The following is a 22,112-nucleotide window of genomic DNA, read 5'->3' as shown; positions in this document are numbered from 1 at the left end:
ACGAGAAAACGAACCTCTTAATTTATAACAAAACAATTATGACAGACATGAACCAACGACAACCACTGAACTACAAGCTTCTGACTAGGGACAGGCATATAAAGAATGTGGCGGGGTTAAACATGTGTGTGAGTGTTCAACCCTCCCCTAACCTGGAACTTTGGTGTAACAACACAAACATAACTGTAAAAATCAGTCGCAATTGGCTTAAAACTCAAAAGATCGGTACGAGGCACAATACCAACTAACATAAAAGCAATAGACACAAAGCACCGAAATAAGAGTAGTCGCAGTTACTGAAATTTAGTTCAAAGCCAATTACAACTATATAATGAATAAATCATGTTTTCCCAAACTAAAGTATCACTTGTATACTTTCATCGAATTAAGTGTAATGGCGTCATAAATAGTCTGAGAAACGCACGACTTTGTGCAATGTCAAAATATAAATAAACAGTATTGACAGGATGTAGGATCATTCGTTCTCATAACTGTACATATATAGCTATAGATATTTAGTTAATGTTTTAATTTTTCAAAAACAAAATCAATTACATATATGTGATTAAGGTCTGTGTTTACCATTTTTAACATATTTTATGAACTGAAGGAATGTTGAAAATATTTCAGGCAGACATTAGCAAACATCTAGCTGAGGAGATATTGCACAAATTTATGTTATTTATCGAGAAGACGTTAAAAGATAATGGAGGAGATTATCTTGTTGGAAATGATGTAAGTAACAATTAATTTTGTTCTTCAAATATTTTTATTAACTTTACTCACACCAAAACGAACATGAAAATAAACATAAAGTAAAGTTGTTTGTTGCTGTGAAACATATTTGTTTTTCGTTCATTATTATGTACATAAATTAGGCCGTTAGTTTTCTCGTTTGAATTGTTTTACATTTGTCATTTCGGGGCCTTTTATAGCTGACTATGCGGTTTTGGCTTTGCTCATTGTTGAAGGCCATACGGTGACCTATAGTTGTTAATTTCTATGTCATTTTGGTCTCTTGTGGGGAGTTGTCTCATTATCAATCATACCACATCTTCTTATTTTTATGTTTGTTACTCGGATTTATTTTGTTTTCGCTTAATCGACTTATAACTATTGAAAAGCGGTATACTAGTGTTGCCTTTATTTACTCCATTTGTCAATATCACTACAGTATTACTAGTTGATATGATATTGAATGATTGATTGCTTTTTGTTCGCTTAATATCCAGCCGCCAATATTTCATGCATATTCTAGATGAGAAAAAAATGAAGAATGAATTGAAAATATGGATTTGAATATCAAAGCTATACTTCTCGTAATTGCATATTTGACGTTAATGAAAACATGTGTATTTTTTGTTTTGTGAAATCCGACAAAATATTTAAAATATGTTTGTCAAAAAAGACGCTTATATTTCACAAACGGAAAAAGAATGCGAAAATGAAAATAGTGTCATATATTCACCTGACAGCCTATATATTTTTTTTATAGTTTATGTTATAAGCAGTCTACATTTGAATTAAGTTCAATGTATATCGGGTGTTGTTTTTTTTTAGTTAACATGGGCAGATCTAGCCGTATTTGACTTCACACAAGAGGTTTTAGCCGTTTGGAAACACGAAAAACTGACTTTTCCAGAGGAATTCAACAAACATCACGAAAGAATCAAAGCTGTTCCGAAAATCAAAAGATGGTTGGAAACGAGACCAAAGACAGAACGGTGAACCCCGAAATTTTTCACTGATACGTTTATGTTTGGTGTTCAAGTGTATGTCTTTGTTTACATGTACAATTAATGTTACCTTTGTGTGTTGATTTTGTCATTTATCAGAAATCATTGATCAAAATAAAAATTATATCGATCACCACTGGCACTTTCCTCTGTATTTGTTTCTCTTACAAAAGCAAAATTTGAAAATTAATGAAATGTTCTTAGGTCAATTATGAGTACGTCGACATATGGTCTTCAACAATACTCAGTAGACAGGCGGCTAAACAATATTCCTAGCCCTAAATCTTGTCTGAAACATTGTAAAAAGATTGTGAATAAATTAAATAGAGATTATCAAAGAACTACTTGTCAGCACCAAAATGTGCCATGTATGTACATGTTATAAAAAGAAGAGTCTTTTTCCTCCTAAACAAATGGTACCTTGATCAATCTTTTCAAACTACATTGTGTTCAAATTGAAACGGAAATTATAGTTTCGATTCATACATACTAGAACACACATGTTTCGGGGGTCCGTGACTGAATTAAAGTATCTTATTGTGTATAAACCTTATTTTTAGCCTGGATTTTTAGTATTGGTATTGTCATCTGATAAAGTCATGCTGATTATTAGATGCACGGTTTTCTCTGCTTTCAATATATTTCTGTTTGAACCCGTCGACCTGAAACTTATTATTGTACCTACGCCTTATTTTAAGTCTGGATTTTTAAGTATTCGTATTGTCATCTTATAAAGTCGTGTTGATTAAAATAATACAACCGGAAACAATGTGGCAATGATTGAAAAAGTAGTGTCAACCCTGTATAATGACGAAGTTTATGTGTAATTATGACCCGTGTATATAGCAAATCCCAATAGTGCTCCTGACACATGCGGAATGTACGGATTAGGTAATAGGTAACTATTGGTATCGGTATCGGATTCGACCCGGAACTTGTTAACTATTGGCAATACAAGTAATAGCTTTTCTAAAAAAACTTGCCGTATTTTAGCTGATTATATTGAGATAGGTGGTTTGTGGGTATAGGTTTTTTTATTGGAATCTTGCACTCCAAGCAATATGAATATATAGTGGTTTTTTTTTCTCCTGGTTTCTGTTTTTAGTTGTAGTATTGGTGGATCAGGGTTATGATGGAAGGAGGCTTTATAGTCACATATGATATGATATATACATATATATGTTTGTGCTGTATTTAGACCCCTCTACAAAGAAATTTGTTTTGCATGCACACGTATAAAAATTGCGGTTTTTATCCAAGGCAATCATAAGTTTGAACGTTGTTTTCAATTTAGACTTGTTTATATTTTTTCGTTTGGGCTTGTATTATATTTGCCTTCGGGTTTATATGATCCGTTCATCCTATTTCGACTCTTCAAAATTCAAGAGTCAATCCCAAATTGAGGTAAATTATATGGCCTTTCCAAATACCGTTTCGATTCCAAACATCACTGAAGAGACATTAATTGTCGAAATCCGGATATGGTGTACACATTTTTGCACCTCATGTTTGCGGTATACCATCTTTTCCGCAAGTTTATTGTTTTCTGTTTGGTATTAAATTAATTTAATTAAGATCCATTGTGTTACATCTTGTGGTCCGTTTATTTGGCAATCGTCATGGCAGTCAGCAGGGTCTAAGAACATCCGTTGTTCGACCTGCTAGTCAAATGTGTTTTGTTAAAATATACTTTTTCACTTTTTTGGTCTTTTGGAAAATGTTGTTTGTGCTGTATTTTAACCCCACTACCAAGAAATTTGTTTTGCATGCACACGTATAAAAATTGCGGTTTTTATCTAACGCAATCATAGGTTTGAACGTTGTTATCAATTCAGACTTATTTATATTTTTTCGTTTGGGCTTGTATTATATTTGCCTTCGGGTTTATACGATCCGTTCATCCTTTTTCGACTCTTCAAAATTCTTATAATATTATATCATATGTGAGTTTATATATATATAATAGCTAGATTAGCAATACAAACACTTTTCCTTTGTTTTGAGGAATATGATTGTTTACTGTTTATGACAATGCAAGTAGTTTTAAAATGCATACTGTGTCTTGACAGTTATGTAATAGTTTGTGATGTTATACTCAACTTGATAAGAAAAACGTATTACTTACTTTTGAGGATTACTGCTTGACAAAATGGACTACTACAGTAGGCCGTTCAAATATGAGAATATTACATCTTATATGTATAGAAGTGATGAATATCTTATCTGGTTTTTGTCTTATAATAAGCAATTAGTTTTGACGGTACAGGTTAAGTGTTGTTATTACTAATCTCCAGATGTAGTAATACTGTAAGATGTTTTGTGAAAATGGATTTGGAATGAAATATTAATTGCAAATAATTTTCTAGAACATGTTGTCAGCTGGCTTCTTATATCTTTTAATGTATTACGTTGTGGTTTGTAATCTTGACAATGTTTGTGTAATTCTATAGATAAGAGCCTCATATTGGTATTAGCATCTAGTGCTTTATATTTGGTTGCATGTGTAAGCATATGCTTTTGTTAGTTGGAATGTTTATATTTTCATTTCTAATGGCAACCAGTTCATGTAATACATATAGTCAGGATTATTAGTAAGCGATAGTGGTTAGTTTTATTTGTCAAGTTATGTTTATTGTCATGATTGTATTCACCATAATTTTTAAAATAACGTAATTCAAATAACATCTAACTTTTTAAATTTAATCAAAATCATGAAAAATTTCACGCGAGATTCAGATGAATCTCAATTCACGTGAAATTCACATGAAAATTTTCACGTGAGTATCATGTATAAGCTCGTTTGAGGTGAATCGCATGTGAAAATTTTCACGTGAATTTCATGTTTGATACATGTTAATTTCACGTTAGCAAATTTTGCCTGTATAGATGTGTCGGAACGAGACGAATGCCCCCTACCCCTTGTAAATTTAGGAATGAAAGCCTATATAACTGTTATTTTCACGAAATTTCCATAGTCCGAAGCCCGTAATTTCGGCACACATAACGTAAACACGATCTCTAACTCATCATAGTAGACGCACATACTAAAAATCTGCTCAATATGTGAAGGCATTCAGAAAAAATTCGGTATTACTGTTATTTTCACAAAATGTTCAAAGTCCAAAGAAATAAAATTGAGAATGGAAATGGGGAATGTGTCAAAGAGACAACAACCCGACCATAGAACAGACAACATCAGAAGGTCACCAACAGGTCTTCAATGCAGCGAGAAATTCCCGCACCCGAAGGCGTCCTTCAGCTGGCCCCTAAACAAATATATATACTAGTTCAGTGATAATGAACGCCACACTAAACTCCAAATTGTACACAAGAAACTAAAATTAAAAATAATACAAGACTGACAAAGGCTAGAGGCTCCTGACTTGGGACAGGCGCAAAAATGCGGCGGGGTTAAACATGTTTATGAGATCTCAACCCTCCTCCTATACCTCTAGCCAATGTAGAAAAGTAAACGCATAACAATACGCACATTAAAATTCAGTTCAAGAGAAGTCCGAGTCTGATGTCAGAAGATGTAACCAAAGAAAATAAACAAAATGACAATAATATATAAATAACAACAGACTTCTAGCAGTTAACTGACATGCCAGCTCCAGACTTCAATTAAACTGATTGAAAGATTATGTCTTCATCATATGAATATCAGGCACAATCCTTCCCGTTAGGGGTTTAGTATCATAACATATATGAGAAGAACATAACCCGTGTCATGCCAACAACTGGTTTTTAAATAAATGTGTTTAGTGCCGATGCAAAGACCCTATAAGTGAATCAATATTAACGCCAAAATATGCAATCTTTAATGACCTGACAACAGTATCGTAACTATATCCCTTCTTAATAAGTCTATTTAAAGGTTTTGTTAGCTTCAGAGGTGAATACTGACATTTTTGTGATTTATAAAGAATATTTCCATAAAAAATTGGATGTGAAATACCTGAACGTATAAGAAGTCTGCATGTTGAGCTATATTTACGAATGATGTCCTTATACCGATGATAAAATTTAGTAAATGTTTTGACTAGTTTTTTCAGAAAAAATCAATGGAGAGGAACCAAACGTAAACTCGATCTGTAACTCATCATAGTAGATTCACATACTAAAAATCAGCTCATATGTGAAGGCGTTAGGAAAAAAGTCCGTATACCTGTTCGTTGCGGAATGACAGAATGACAGAATGACAGAATAACGGAATAACGGATTGGGATCCGACAACTTTGTTGCGGGGCCATAAAAAATGGAAACGAAGCAATTGTATGTCAGTTATAATATAAAAGAGTTAAGTATCAGATTACATATCCGTTACTGGACGCTCCTCAAGCCACTTTTGTACCCCTGGAATGTTTGCTACTTTTTCCAAATGTTTTTTTCATTTTCGGTGAAGATTCAAATACAGAATCGCCTTTCTTTGCTGTAAGTCTGTTCTTACAAAGAATGCCAAATCTGCTACAGATAGCTATAAGAAAAAAATACATGGGTAACTGTCTACAAAGAAATAATAATACTTTACCAAGTATTCAAAAGTATCACAGTGCAACCTACCCCGACGACATAAACCGTAGGGTCTAGCTTTATTTCGACAATACAGCCTACAACGAAGACAGAAACTGTAGGTAGGCTCTAAACTACAACGAAGACATAAATGAAGGTAAATCCAGGAGGTCGCTTCGCACGCACCAAAACTATATTCTTTTTTTATTTTTTAGCACTGGGTAGAAACCGCTGCTGGATAACTACTAGTCCTCGAGGGTTATCAGCTCAGTAGTCATTGTTCGGAACTGACACGATTTATAACATAACTTTCATCATAAATTTTCCGGGGGAAAATTTAGAAATTTTTCACAAACTAAGGTTCTTACTCCCTCAAGCAAAGTTGACCTTAAGTGGATTTCAGTTGTATATTCTTTTATATCCCTTTTGATCATATAGCTCTTGGGATTTGAGCGTTCGTGATGAAAATAAATTCAGAAAAGCGTTTAGGAACCGAAATTATATAGTGTTAGTTTCATGGTTCAATGCTCGTAGAAAATTTCTGTATATAGTTTTTTGTTATATTAAGCTCTGCACTGTCTCGAGTTTAACAAAAGTTTTGAACAAATTAACCAGAAACTATAAAATAACTAATCACCATTTCATATCTAACAGCAAATGTTATACCTTATCACCAACCAACCATTCTCCGTTGTTTTTGTCTAGCAACTTCTCCAGATGTCCAAGGAATCGTGGATAAATAACTTCCATTAAGTTTTTCTCTATATCAGGCTATATATATATATAAAACAATAAACATGCATTGGTCTTAGTTTAAATTCATAGACCTGAAGGCCATAACTGATGTAAGTTATTAACTTTTGTTAAGTTTTAAAACAAAACAAATAAAAAAAATTATAATGATAAAAGGAATACGTATAATAACCATTTCGACCCATCCATATGAGTACAAATGTATATATCTCTGCCTTTGAATGTTAATTCTCATGTATCTCGACATGTGATTCTAAGACTTATCTGAAACAAAGCCTAATTATGAACTTGTAAATTTCAAATAGTCTAGACTTCAGCTTGCCAACATATTTGGTGATTGTTGTGGGTGTGGTTAAAAATATTCTGCGTATTCCAGAGTATATATATAGTACTACTTTTCCCAACTCTTCTATAGAACACGACATCATAGACAACCATTCAAAAAATGAACAAAAAGTACACTTACAATTTCAGTTTCCACCATACGAATGATATCCTTAAAAGTGAAACTTCATGAATTGACGAATTGCTGGACGACTCTTTTTTTAATTATTTCAATGACCAAAGAAATATGAAGATGTGATATTATTGCCAATGAGATAACTATCCACCAAAGTTCAAATGAAGTGGATGTTAGCAATTACAGGCAACTGTACGGCCTTTAACAATGAGAAAATAAAACCTATACCGTATAGTCGGCTATAAAAAGCCCCGACAGGAAAAATATGAAGCAATTCAATTAAGAAAACTTACGACCTAATTTATAACAAAACAATTTACGAAAAACAAATATGACAGACATGAACCAACGACAATCACTGAACTACAGGCTCCTGACTTGGAACAGACACATATATAATGTGACGTGGTTAAACTAGTTTGAAGGCGCCAACCCTCCTAAACCTGGGATAGAGGTGCAACGGCACCACACAAGATCAAACCATACAAAACAACAAACGAAAAACAAATATGAGAAACAGCAACAAATGACAATCCTGAATTACAGGCTCCTGACTTGAGACAGGCACATATATAATGTGGCGGGGTTTAACTAGTTTGCTGGAGCCAAACCCTCCCCCTAACCTGGGACAGTAGTGTAATAGTACAACATAAGAACAAACTATAAAAATCAGATGAAAAGGGCTTAACTCTTCAGATCGATACAACGCAGATATTAAATATAGTAAGGACACCACAACAGCCTTTATTTGTGTTTTGTGCTTTTAGGATTACTTGTGAATTAACATTTAAAGAGCTGTAAAGTTTAAAAACATAACAAATAAAGACAATAGAAACAAGAATTTTCATATTTCCATACTATGTATTAACGAGATGTCGGGTAACCATTAATGAGACAACATTCCAAAAGACACATATAGCCAAAACACATCTGGATGACAACAATAGGATTGTGTCTTTAGAATTTTATCAAGCACAATCAAAGATCTGCCATTTACATCTAATTTTTCAAATAACGAAAAACATTAAGCTATGACGTACGACAACTTTTGACGAGGTTCATGAAATCGGACTGGCGCAAACAAATGTGATGGGTACATTAATAAACTTTTTTTTTTAAATTATGAACCCTCCCCCTTTTTTATTTCCATCAGCAGATTAACAAATCGCACATAACGGAACATACATTACAAACCAGTACAGAAAAAACATTACAAACCAGTACAGAAAAAACATTACAAACCAGTATAGAAAAATTACTTAAAATAACGGTATAACAGTGTTGAGAATACCGCGGGAGTTAAGACGTCGCGTTTTACCTATTGTATCTAGGGTTGACGTCAATGCGGGACGTAGCCTTAGCAGCTCGAATATATATGAAGTAAACGTTAAACTGTATGGTTGTGTTCTTTCTGTATAACGATAGTTGAGTTAGCCCCGACATTTATGGTGCCGTAACCAAAGGATTACATCGATGGAGAAGTTAAAGAATATTAGGACTGGAAATAGAAGTGCAGTGACGAGACTTTTCCGAAAATTCGAGGAGGCGAAGGAAAACACGGACTTCGACAGAGATGAACTACTTGCAACGTACGATAATCTTACGCAAAAGAAGAAATTGTTGGAAAAACTGAACGAACAGATATTGGAAGCAACGGATTCAGACAACGTTGAAAGTGAAATAGTAGATACAGATGAGTATTCAAATAATTTAGACACTAAACTTAGACATTTTCGTAATTTTATACAAATTGGTCAAAACCGTACACCAAGTTCCAATGTAACACAATCTTCATATCAAGTACTCAATGTAGAAAGCCCTCCTTTCCGCCCGGCAAATGTTGATAACTTTCAAAACGCAACACCATTCTATGCTTCATCCGCCGCTCAACCACAGACAAGCTACAATGGCTCTGATACAGGTCATATTGCTCCACAAAATATAGCTAGTACTAGTAACCATCGTTTACCCAAGTTATCACTACCGAAGTTTAATGGCAACATTTTAGATTGGCAAACGTTTTGGGACTCGTACGAATCTGCTGTACATTTTAATCCTACTTTGACAAACATTGAGAAATTTAATTATCTGAAATCGCAACTTGAAAGCGAGGCATTAAATACGATAACTGGATTTGCGCTTACAAATGGTAATTACATGGAGGCTATAAATGTACTCAAGGAACGGTTCGGACAAACACACAGAATTACGGAAGCCTACTTACAAGCTCTTGTAGATATTGCCCAACCACGATACACCTTAACAAGCTTAAGATTATTTTATGACCGATGTGAAGCCTACGTAAGAGGTTTAGATTCGCTCGGACAACCTGAGACGTCATATGGAACTTTACTGGTACCGATTATCATGAGAAAGTTACCCAGTGAAATCAGACAACACTTAGCCAGAGAACACGGACCGTCCAGTTGGAATTTGAAAGATTTGAGGAAGAGTATACTTAACGAAATTCAAATCATGGAGGCAGGACAAAATACGGGCACTTATCTTGATTCTATAGACCACCAGTTTGCAAACACATCTATAAGTACATTTCACACAGGAAATAATTCACCACAAGGACACATAGAACACAACGCGAAGAAAGGCCAGCCCCGGAATATTAAGGAGAGACCATGTATTTTTTGTAAAGACATACATGCGCCAACATACTGTACCAAGGTTAGTGACCCTAAAGCCCGCATATCTATAGTTAAACGAGACAATTTATGCTTTAATTGTTTAGGGAATCATCATGCCAATGAGTGTAAATCAAAAAGAACGTGTAGACACTGTAACAAGAGACACCATTCCAGCTTGTGTAATGTAGGTAACCATGGTAACAGGGAAACTGTAAGCAACCCAGAGAAACAGAACAATCAAAATCATAATCAATCTACATCTGTCAATATCATTAATAATACTGAAAATAAGGAAGATACGAAAATTTTACATTCTTCGACACAGATGCGCACAAATGTGCTATTGAAGACTGCTGTAGCTCCTGTATGGTCAGGTAGTATGTGTATGGATACTAATATTTTATTTGATGAAGGTGCACAAAGATCTTTTTTAACTGATGATCTAGCGAAAAAATTGAATTTGAAAACTGAAGGAGTTGAAATTGTACATCTATCAGCATTTGGGAAGGATAACACCAGCACGAGAGAACTACGTAAATCCACCGTACACATTGAAACAGAGAATAGGCGTAAATTTCCAATTGAAGTTTTAATTGTACCTACCATAGCAGTCCCACTTCAGAATCACATGCGCTACGTTAAACGAGATATGAATTATCTGAAAGGATTGAGACTCGCTCATACAGTTACTAAAGAAGATTCTTTTGAAATTTCTTTACTTATTGGTGCCGACTATTATTGGGATTTTATTGAAGACGAGGTTATACGAGGAGATGGACCGACCGCGGTAAGATCAAAGCTTGGGTATTTGCTATCAGGACCCTTACAATCAGGTAGAGCACATTCGTCTACGACAGCTGGCATCTTTAACGTACTAGTTTCGCACAAATCAGAAGAATTTAACTTGGAATCGTTCTGGAAACTTGAATCGATAGGCATAGATTCATCCGAAAATCATGAGAAGGAGACAAATTATTTGAAAGACTATCAAGATTCATCAATTGAATTTCTCGGAGATAGGTATTCGGCGAAATTACCATGGAAACAAGATTACGAAGAATTACCGTCAAATTATGATGTAGCCAAAAGGAGAACGGAGAACGTTATCAGAAGAATAGGCAAAGATGAGACCATGCTAAAGAAATACGGAGATATAATAAAGGAACAGGAACGTCGCGGATTTATCGAGAGGGTTGATGAATCAGAACCGACAATTAACAAAGTACATTATATACCACACCATGCCGTTGTCAAGAAAGATTCCAGTACAACACCAATACGCATAGTGTATGACTGCAGTTGTAAGATGTATCAAAATCAACCTAGTCTTAATGATTGCCTAATGAGCACTCCCCCAGAGTTAAATGACTTATCCAAGATCTTGGTAAGATTTCGACTTCATCGTTATGCTATCACTACCGATATTGAGAAGGCATTTTTACATGTAGGACTCAACAAAGACGACCGAGATGTAACCCGATTTCTATGGTTAAGTAACCCTTCAGATGTAACCAGTCCGTTAATGACATATAGATTTAAGGTAATATTATTCGGAGCAACTTGCTCACCATTTATCTTGAGCGCCACCCTATTAAAACATTTGCAGCAAACCAACAGTAATACCGCAAGAATGCTTGAACGGGATTTATATGTGGATAACATTTTGACTAGCATAAACAGAGAGCATGACGCTTTAAACTTCTTTGAGCAAGCAAGAAAAATGATGATTAAGGCAGGATTTAATCTGAGGTCTTGGAATTCGAACAGCGAAAAGGTACGACAACAAGCAGTATCTCAGAATGTTTTAGATACGGACACAGACACGAAAGTATTGGGAATGAGATGGAATAGCCACACAGATTATCTTTTCTATCCACACAAGGAAGAAATTACGACAATACGTGTAACCAAACGAGAAATATTGAGATATTCGTCAGGAATTTACGATCCGCTAGGATTACTGAGTCCAGTTACAATTACGGCTAAAATTTTATTGCAAGAAATATGGAAACTTGGATTAAAATGGGACAGTTTAATAGAAGGGGACCTATGTAACCAATGGATCAGTATACGCGATAATATTGAGACCGCAACACAAACAGTATTTCCTCGATATTACTTCTCTGAGACTACAGGATCAACAAATCACAGTCTTCACATATTTGTTGACGCAAGTACAAAGGCATATGGTGCGGTAGGATATATATGTAACGGACATGAGACAGCACTTGTAATGGCAAAGTCACGAGTAGCACCATTAAAGGAAATTACACTCCCACAACTTGAGTTAATGGCAGCCGTAATCGGAGCACGCTTAGCTAAACACCTTCAATCAACGATGGAGTGCGAAAACATCACTTTTTGGTCGGATAGCCAGATCGTTTTACACTGGCTTAAGTCAACAAAGACATTAAAACGTTTCATACAAAATCGCGTGAATGAAATAAACGAATTGACAAAATCATGGGAATGGAAGTATTGTCCTACAAGCGATAACCCAGCTGATCTAGTAACACGAGGGATAACGACCGAGCAATACACAAACAGCACATTATGGATTAAAGGTCCGCATTGGTTAACAGACCGTTCAACTTACCCAAAATCAACATCAATCGACACGTCTTTATCCGTTTTGTTAACAGAAAATGACAATACATGTATTAGCCAACCAAAGGACGATTCGATTTGTCAACTTGGAATTAACTTTATTATTGATATTGAACGATATTCGTCGTACCAGAAACTGTTACGTATCACGTCATATGTACTACGGTTTATAGAAAACTGTAGAATTGAAAAGACTTTAAGGACACTAGAACATTTAAAACCAAGTGAACTATCCAAATCGGTTGAGGTATGGATTCGAAATTGTCAGGAGACGGCTTTTGCTACGGAATATAACGCATTGAAGTATAACAGTAGAACACGGTACAGTTTACCGAGAATCAGACAATTAAGGTTATTTCTTGACGACAGGAGCATCATCAGATGTGGAGGAAGAATTCAGAATGCGCCCTTATCGGAGTCCACAAAATTTCCGTATATCTTACCTAACGATCATACAATTTCTAAACTTATTGTATTAGATGCCCATGAAAGAATTTGTCATTCCGGAGTAAATGCCACTATCGTACATTTGAGACAAAGTTTTTGGATACCTGCAATCCGACAGTTTGTTCGGAAAACACTCAGGAAATGTGTTACTTGTAGAAAGGTGGTTGGACTACCATATGTAGCACCGGATCCACCGCCACTGCCTAAGATTCGTCTTCAAGAAGCTGACCCTTTTACAGCTACAGGGATAGATTTCACAGGCGCATTACAAGTAAAAGATAACGATAATGTCATAAAGAAAGTCTACATATGTTTATTCACTTGCGCCTCTACGAGAGCGATACATCTTGAAGTCGTTACAAATTTGTCAGAAGAAACGTTTTTACAAGCTTTTCGGCGCTTTTCAAGCAGAAAATCTTTACCGAAAGTTGTTATGACCGACAATGGTTCTACTTTTGTATCCGCTTCAGAAGACATCAAACAACTTTGTAATTCAAAAAAGTTAAAAGAAACATTATCAGCACAAGGAATCGACTGGTTTTTCATCCCTAAACGTGCTCCATGGTTTGGTGGATGGTGGGAGCGTCTTATTGGAATGACGAAAACGAATTTAAAAAAAGTCCTAGGAAAATCACTTGTAAATTTAGAGATTCTTCAGACAATTGTTACAGAGATAGAATCCGTCTTAAATGATCGACCATTAACATATGTTTCTTCAGACCCCGAGGATCTTGAACCACTTACTCCAGCTCATCTTCTTTATGGACGTAGGATAAATACATTACCGTACATGGATACTCGTGAAATTGACATGTTTAATGAGACATTTATGAGCAAAACAAGTTTTATCAAACGTGTTCAAAGACAATCATTACTCTTACAACAATTCTGGAACCGATGGAAAACCGAATATTTAACGTCATTGCGTGAATTCCACAAGAAAACGGGAAGCAATTCCACGATAATCAGAATAGGCGATATTGTTCAGATTCATGACGAAAACCGAAGAATAATGTGGAAAACCGGGATTGTGGAAAACCTAACTAAAGGAAATGATGGACTAGTTCGTTCCGCTATTATTCGAACCAAAACTGGAACTACATCACGTCCGATCGTCAAGTTGTATCCTCTTGAACTTTGTACAGACATCGAAACATCAAAGGACGAAGAAGCTCGACAGAAGGAGGAACCAAGTGCGACAACAAGCCGGATATTGCCAAACCGAGAAGCAGCCAGAAGAGCCAGGGAAAATATTAAAAAATGGACTAAATAATGCGTAACCGATGAACAGTTCTGATTTATTATGGACTTTTACAAATATGCTTGATTTTAATTGACTAATTGCAAAAACAGATTATATGATAAAATTGCATTGACTATGTGAACAGGTGCCAGGAAAATATAGACACTGTTATCTGTGTACGTAATAGACTCATTGTGATTTAACTAAAAGATAACTAATCTGGAAGTTAGTGACTGTGCTAAAGTTATTAAGTTTAAGTTTTGAATTTGAGAGACAGTAATTTTAATTCATTTTTACTTTATTGTAATTTAATTTTAATATTTACCTTTAGCGGCCCGGAGAATGTTGAGAATACCGCGGGAGTTAAGACGTCGCGTTTTACCTATTGTATCTAGGGTTGACGTCAATGCGGGACGTAGCCTTAGCAGCTCGAATATATATGAAGTAAACGTTAAACTGTATGGTTGTGTTCTTTCTGTATAACGATAGTTGAGTTAGCCCCGACATTTAGACAACAAAAAGACAAAATGAATAACAAATTATACTATATTTGAGAATGCTCGAAGTCTCATTAACAGCAAGCTTGAAGTGCTTAATTTGCTGATAAGAAATCATGTCGTCCTCGGATGAATATCAGTTGCTGTACTTCAAAGAAGATTTCATTCAACAACATCATATTAAACAGTCACAACACAAAATATACAGAATAAACAAAAGAAACATTTTGATATTGCTTTAAACTTTAAATTAACGAATTTACATTTATCCGAAATATATTATACGAGACGCAGTGATTGAATAACAACCGTATAATAATAACCTTTCTCAATAAGTCTATTACGCAAAGGACACATATCTAAAGGACAATTCTTAAATTGGTTGGCTTTAAAACAATGTTTTCGTAAAAATATGAGAAATACAACGCCGTTTCTTGTTTATTGTTACGTTTTCATTTACTGTGGGAAGCACAGTTGTGTTTTTCAAATGAGACATCTGTAAGAGTAATTGCTCAGGTTGCTGGAGCAACGGCATTTTGATTCTGTTCGTGACGCTGATTCTTTTATTGTTGTCCCTTTTTGCGGTCATACTTTAAAATACTTTATTCTCTTTTTTTACCGACCTTTTTTAGCGGTCATTGTTGCTCCTTACTTTTTAGTGATATAAATTTGGATTTGTTTTCTTTGGTTTGTTGGTTTGTTGGTTTGTTTTTGTTTTGTTTGAATGTTATACTTTATTCAATTTTCGTACTAAATTTTTTTCCTATTATTTATATATATATTCTTATTTTTAGAATTTTGAAATGTGCGCCTATCAATTTACACATTGAAAATAAATGAGCATAAAAAAATCTCAATGAGAAGGATCTCCACAGTCTGGTTTGTCGCTTATTTAAGCTTATCTTTTTAGTTTCATCCTGTTCAAGGAATGATTTTACGGTTTCTGTGATCACGTCATTAATAAATTCTAATACAACATCACACATTGTATTCTCCATATTATCTTTTCCGTATAAATCTAGAACGTGAAATGCAATTGAGTATCGCTTGGAGCTTGTTCATATTTTCGAAAACAAAACTTGCTTCTTCGCGAGATTTTTTTTTAATAGGATAAAAACTACTGGCTCATTGTCGCCATATCTATACGAAATAGTATTTGCATAGTAATGTGATATGATAATTGTTAAGTTAAAACATGCTTGACTAAAATAAGTAGACTCTACTAATACTGCATTAAATCCAAATAACCAATTGTCTGGAAGAAAGAGAAGACAACGAGAACTAAATAGCCTGATGTTGTACAGTTACAACTTATTCTATGGTATTTAAAGGTATAAAGGCATTTCATAGATTTGAATATTTTGAAGGTTTTATAGTCAAGTTACCGAAATCTCTAGCTAAATATCTTGCTATTGCCATAGACTGAGGTATCTGTTTGTCTCCATGTGTAAGTAGAGGAACCTGTCCACAAGGTGTCTCTGCAAAAGTCCAGGAGTTTCATAATTAATTACGGTATACATCTTCTTTTAAATCCACCAAAATGGTAGAGAGATTAAACAATGAAATATGTGTTTACTGATACAAACAAATAAAAATGTCATCGCTTAGTCTACCTTAATTGTTTTTTTTTCTATTTCCTTTTGCGTTATGTGATCATATTTCAAGTTTATGGCTCGCTTTAGATGTCAAACGAATTTTAACAAAAGTTGATTCAATGCCAAGAACTCTTATTTTATTATTGTTACAGAATTTTTTTATTTTGCTGATATGACCTGTTGTGTTATTCAACAATATGATAGCAATGCTATTAAGAAGAAATGAAATTGATTTATAGCAAAACGGAAGCTACGTCTTAAGCGATTTCAGTTTTCCAATTTTGAACCTTCCATTTCTATGTAGCAACATTCCAGCAGCGCTAGCGCCTGCATATGGAGTATATATCTCCCAGTTGATACGATATTCCTGGGGTTGCGTTTCCTACAATGATTTACTTTGTAGAAGGTTGCTGCTCACAATGAAGATTTTAAACCAAGAGTTCCAAATGGTAAAGTTGAAATCATCCCTTCGAAAATTTAACGGACTCCATCACGGGTTGGTCGACCGTTATATGGAATATCTGTTTCACAAATGACAACTATATGTTCCAATCGTCGTAACGTCAATCCCGTCCTCCTTTTCCGCGTTGTGACCTACCGAATTAGACTTACAACCGGGTTTGTACTTACATGAGCACCACGACGGGTGCCACATGTGGAGCAGGATCTGCATACCTTTGCAGAGCATCTAAGATCACCCCGGTTTTTGGTGGGGTTCGTGTTGCTCAGTCGTTAGTTTAATATGCTGTGTTTTGTATATTGTTGTTTTTCTTCTTGTTTTTTTCTCTTTTTTTTTGCATGGCGTTGTCAGTTTATTTTCGACTTATGAGTTTGAATGTCCCTTTGGTATCTTTCGCCTCTCTTTTGAAATTCTGAAATATACTGTTTATTTAAGAAATAAATGCTTCTTCTTGTAATTTTATTTGGGTGTGAAAGCGTTGACCAAAGTATATTTTGTATGAATAGCGTCTTATACATAACGATCGAGTTTTAACATCTGTGTTATACATTGAAAAAGTATACTTTATATAAAATAAAACAAAGCATCATCGCGGTGCATATTCAGAACCATTGCTCTCCAATTCAGTCGTCGGTAACACTTGCTTTCCGATACGCGTAACGCTTGCTTTCAGATTTTTTCTTACGAAGAAGCAGGAGACACAAGATGGGGGGATGGTGCTTTAATCGGGTGGTATATGGTGTTTTCTTTTGTATCTCACGGAAGACTGAAACTATTTTACTTGACAAAAATGCAATGCATGTCTGTCGATACGAATATTTTGGCATTGCACAATGTCATGTTTTTCTCTGACTGTTTATGACGTCTTTACACTTAATCCATTGGATGTTTGATTTGTCCAATTTATATATCAGTCTTAGATACATGATTTTTTAATTAGTTGTTATTGGCTTTAAACCAGCTTCCAATCACTGCGAGTACTCTCAGATCTGTACTCTGTGTCTTTTGTGTTTTTGTTAGTTTATTTTTGTGCGTTGTATCGATCGGATGAGTTAAGTTCTTTTCAACTGAAGTTTTTATAGTTTGTTCTGATGTTGTACTGTTGCACCACTGTCCCAGGTTAGGCGAGGGTTTGGCGCCTGCAAACGTGTTTAACCCCGTCAAATTATGTATGTACATGTCCCAAGTCTGAAGCCTGTTATTCAGTGGTTGTCGCTTGTTGCTATATATCATAATTGTTTTTCGTTAACTGTTTTGTTCATAAATAAGGCTGTTAATTTTCTCGTTTGATTTGTTTTTTATTTGCCATTTCGGGGCCATTTATAGCTTATTATTTGGTATGGGTTTTGCTTTTACGTCATTTGGTCTCTGGTGGAGAATTATCTCATTGGCAATCACGCCTCATCTTCTTATTTCTATATGGCATTATGAAATTTTTTAATCAGATGATAAACGGTCCCACAAACGCAAATCTGTAAACGATTGAACACAAGAATAAACTGATCCACGTAGATTTTTGTTTTTTAATAATCATACAATCCCTGCTATGTTCACGGAAACCAAACGTAGCATTGTTTAGCGTAAAGCGTACCGTCACATTTTTACGATACTATGTCCAAACGTTTGTTGCTTCAACATAACATTAACTATATTATGGAGTGAAATCAATAAAGCTTGTTCTCAAGTATCTAGAAAATAGAAATTGCATAACAAAAGGTCGCACTTTGACATTTTTAAATACAAACAGTTATTGTAGAAATGATTGGTTTGTAGTGTTGATGTTGGTTTTACAACTATAAAATATTCCATCTTGATATATACTACTAGTATAATTTCTCTCTAAAAGGAAGTGTGGTATTTTGCCACTCAATACTGTGGTACTTACTTGGTTTTCGCTCAGGACATTCCTCTTTTTCAAACCTGTCGTCTTCAAATTTTTTATCGGCTGCAGACAGCATAATACGAGACAGTTCTGCTAGTCCTATCAAGTTGAAGTAACTAATTTTATAAGCCGACATGTTTTCGGTTGTTTTTTTTTCTAATTCAATTATTTGACTATAAAAAAAAGATATTTCTCTTATGAACTCATACGTACGGAATTTATTTTACACATTTATCATGTTTGACGGCAACTACTAAGACTATAAAGTGACACAAACACTAAAGATAAATCGTCATTCTAAAGTCTAAATGAATAATTTGCATATAGTTTGTTAATTTTCTTTCTGCATGACCTTGTCAGTGCCAAATGATGATAGTCAATATATAAGAGGATAATACCATCGGGAACTAACATTTCTAAAATGCTCCACCTTTCCTTCAGTCTTTCTTCTGAGACAATCAATATAAATAAGAAGATGTAGTATGAGTGCCAATGCGACAACTCTCCATCCAAGTCACAATGTATGAAAAGTTAACAATTATATGTCAAAGAACGGCCTTCAACACGGAGCTTTGGCTCACACCGAACAGCAAGCTAAGTCCATACAGATGATCCTACAACTAATATAATTTTTTGCCTGTTGATCACATTATATAGACTGCTTTTTAAAGGAATCAAAACTCGAAAATTTGTTTGGTAACATAACTTATACCACCCAAACACTCTCTAAAATGAGACGATTGGGACATTCGTAGGTCTGTTTTATGTTCCTTTCACATTTCATTAACGATGAAGAACTTGATCTCCTTCACTGTGCTTGATACCAGAGCTTGTGATAGAATACATACGATCAAAATATCTCTCTCCGTGTAGACTTTATGCAAGGGCTCTTTCCGACGAATGAAGTTAGTGAATAATTCAATTTCACATTCTTTTATACAAATTACGTTTTTAATTTAACAATTCAGAGTTTGGTGACTTTGCTTGCATATCTTTCTCCGTGTAGACTTTATGCAAGGGCTCTTTCCGATGAATGAAGTTAGTGAATAATTCAATTTCACATTCTTTTATACAAATTACGTTCTTAATTTAACAATTCAGAGTTTGGTGACTTTGCTTGCCTTTAAACTTGAAATCAAGGATATCACAGATAAAGATGAGTCTGCTTTTTACCTTGACCTACACTTTGAAATATCGAGAGTTGTTGAGCATTAAGTTTTACAACAAAAAAAAAGAAATTTTCGAGTAGAGAAATTTCTTTTCAAATATTTCGGTAGCACATATTCTGGTTAGGGATCCTGAGAATGTATTGCCCGTCTCTCAATATACATATATACATGTATATCACAGAAGACAACGGATATGTATGTTTTCTGATATTTTTTTTTACTTGTTTTGCTATTTGTTAATTTATACTTCATATTTGCTGGTTTTTGCAATCAATGTGCCGCCCAAAAAAAGCCCCCAAAAAATCATTTTAATGACAAATGAAAAGAGAGGGAAAACAGCTTCGATACAAATGTGTTAATAATACCGAACCATTTACCGGTATCTTTAATTATAGAAATAAGAAGGTGTGGTATGATTGCCAATGAGACAACTCTGCACAAGAGACCAAATGACAAAGAAATTAGCAACTATAGGTCAACGTACGGCCTTCAACAATGAGCAAAACCCATACTGCATAGTCAGCCAGCTATAAAATGGCCCCGAAATGACAAATGTAAAACTATTCAAACGAGAAAACTAACGGCCTTCGATGACAAAGATTTTACACAAATATATATGTTTTGTATATCAAAACTGGGACATAAACAAGTCTAAATTAAAAACAACGTTCAAACCTATGATTGCGTTGGATAAAAACCGTAATTTTTATACGTGTGCATGTAAAACAAATTTCTTGGTAGAGGGGTCTCAATATAGCACAAACAACATATTCCAAAAGACCAAAAAAATGAAAAGTATATTTTAACAAAACGCATTTGACTAACAGGTCGAACAACTGATGTTCTTAAACCCTGCTGACTTCAATTGACGATTGCCAAATAAATTGATCACGAGATGTAACATGGATCTTAATTATTAATTCAATACCAAACAGAAAACAATAAACTTGCGGAGAAGATGGTATATCGCAAACATGAGGTGCAAAAATTAGTACACCATATCCGGATTTCAACAATTAATGTCTCCTCAGTGATGTTAGGGATCGAAACGGTATTTGGAAGGCCATATAATTTACCTCAATTTAGGATAGACTCTCGAATTTTTAAGAGTCGAAATAGGATGAACGAAATATTTTTGTTTAAATGCAAGAATTTACGGATGGACATTGGCATAAGGTTTAGATGAAGATCTAACCCAGTCCTTATCTATCGATAATATGTATAAAAGGAAATTTGTGTATACGTCAAAGAGACAACAACCAGGTTTCTATTTTAATGACGCTGCAGTCCACGTGTGAATTCTGTTGTGGTCATATATCATAAATCTTCATGGGGATCACAAATGTATCCTTGGTTGATAGTAATTAATCTTTTCATGAAATGTTTTGAATCTTTTATTCATTTAACATATATGAATTGTTTTTGATATAGGCACCCATAAGCATATTGGTTTGAAAATTGTTGACCTAAATTTTGGAAAAGACTCGCAAGATACTGCAGATTGTTTGCTTTTGTGTGGCTCATTTTATCATACTTTAGCTATTTATAATAACGAAATAAAAAGCTTACCATTAGTCTACTCCAATTAAATACTTATTCTTTCGACTTTTATGTAAAAAAAATTGAGCTAGTGGAATATGTTAAAAAAATAATTTAGATATTAATATTTTAGCACGCGATGCCTGGTGTAAGGTTAGAGGGTGGCTATTTAAAAAAAAATTCTACAACACTTTCTATTTTCAGGAGCGAGAAAACAAGCTTTAAAAAATAAAAACTTTAATTTTCTGAGAATTGAGGGGCGAGCAATTAAATTACTGAAGGGACATGCGAATTGCGCATCTGGAGCACCCCAATCATCTGTTCACATGGTAGTTAACGGCTACATTTCGTTTCTTCTTATGAGAGTAGTACGGCGGGTCTAATTTTTAGCGCCAGATTTAATTTATCTCTCAGCGCACCTAAACTCACGTCAGTTCGTATTGCTCAATTTCAAGTTTTCTATGTATTGTTTTGTCTGTCTGTTTGTCGCCTTTTATATTGTGCCATGTCGTTGTCAAGTTATCTCGACTTAAGAGTTTCGAATGTCGACTTATTATCTGCCGTCTCTTTTAT

General features: G+C 34.6%; 1 protein-coding gene and 1 pseudogene across 1 annotated transcript in view; one reads left to right on the top strand and one right to left on the bottom strand.

The window, feature by feature from the left end:
* The window catches only part of LOC127721228 (glutathione S-transferase 1-like), a 51,697-nt gene that overhangs the window by 5,137 nt on the left and 24,448 nt on the right, over positions 1 to 22,112 (top strand). Inside the window, exon 4 of the mRNA XM_052228237.1 lies at positions 631 to 735. Within this exon, the coding sequence (XP_052084197.1) occupies positions 631 to 735 (105 nt within the window). The remainder of the gene's footprint in view (positions 1 to 630; positions 736 to 22,112) is intronic.
* On the bottom strand, positions 6,049 to 18,967 carry LOC127733991 (glutathione S-transferase 1-like; annotated as a pseudogene).

This window comes from Mytilus californianus, unplaced genomic scaffold, assembly GCF_021869535.1.
Source record: "Mytilus californianus isolate M0D057914Y unplaced genomic scaffold, xbMytCali1.0.p SCAF_1, whole genome shotgun sequence".
In the NCBI taxonomy this organism is placed as follows: domain Eukaryota; kingdom Metazoa; phylum Mollusca; class Bivalvia; order Mytilida; family Mytilidae; genus Mytilus; species Mytilus californianus.
This window is presented reverse-complemented; position numbering and strand designations above follow the sequence as displayed.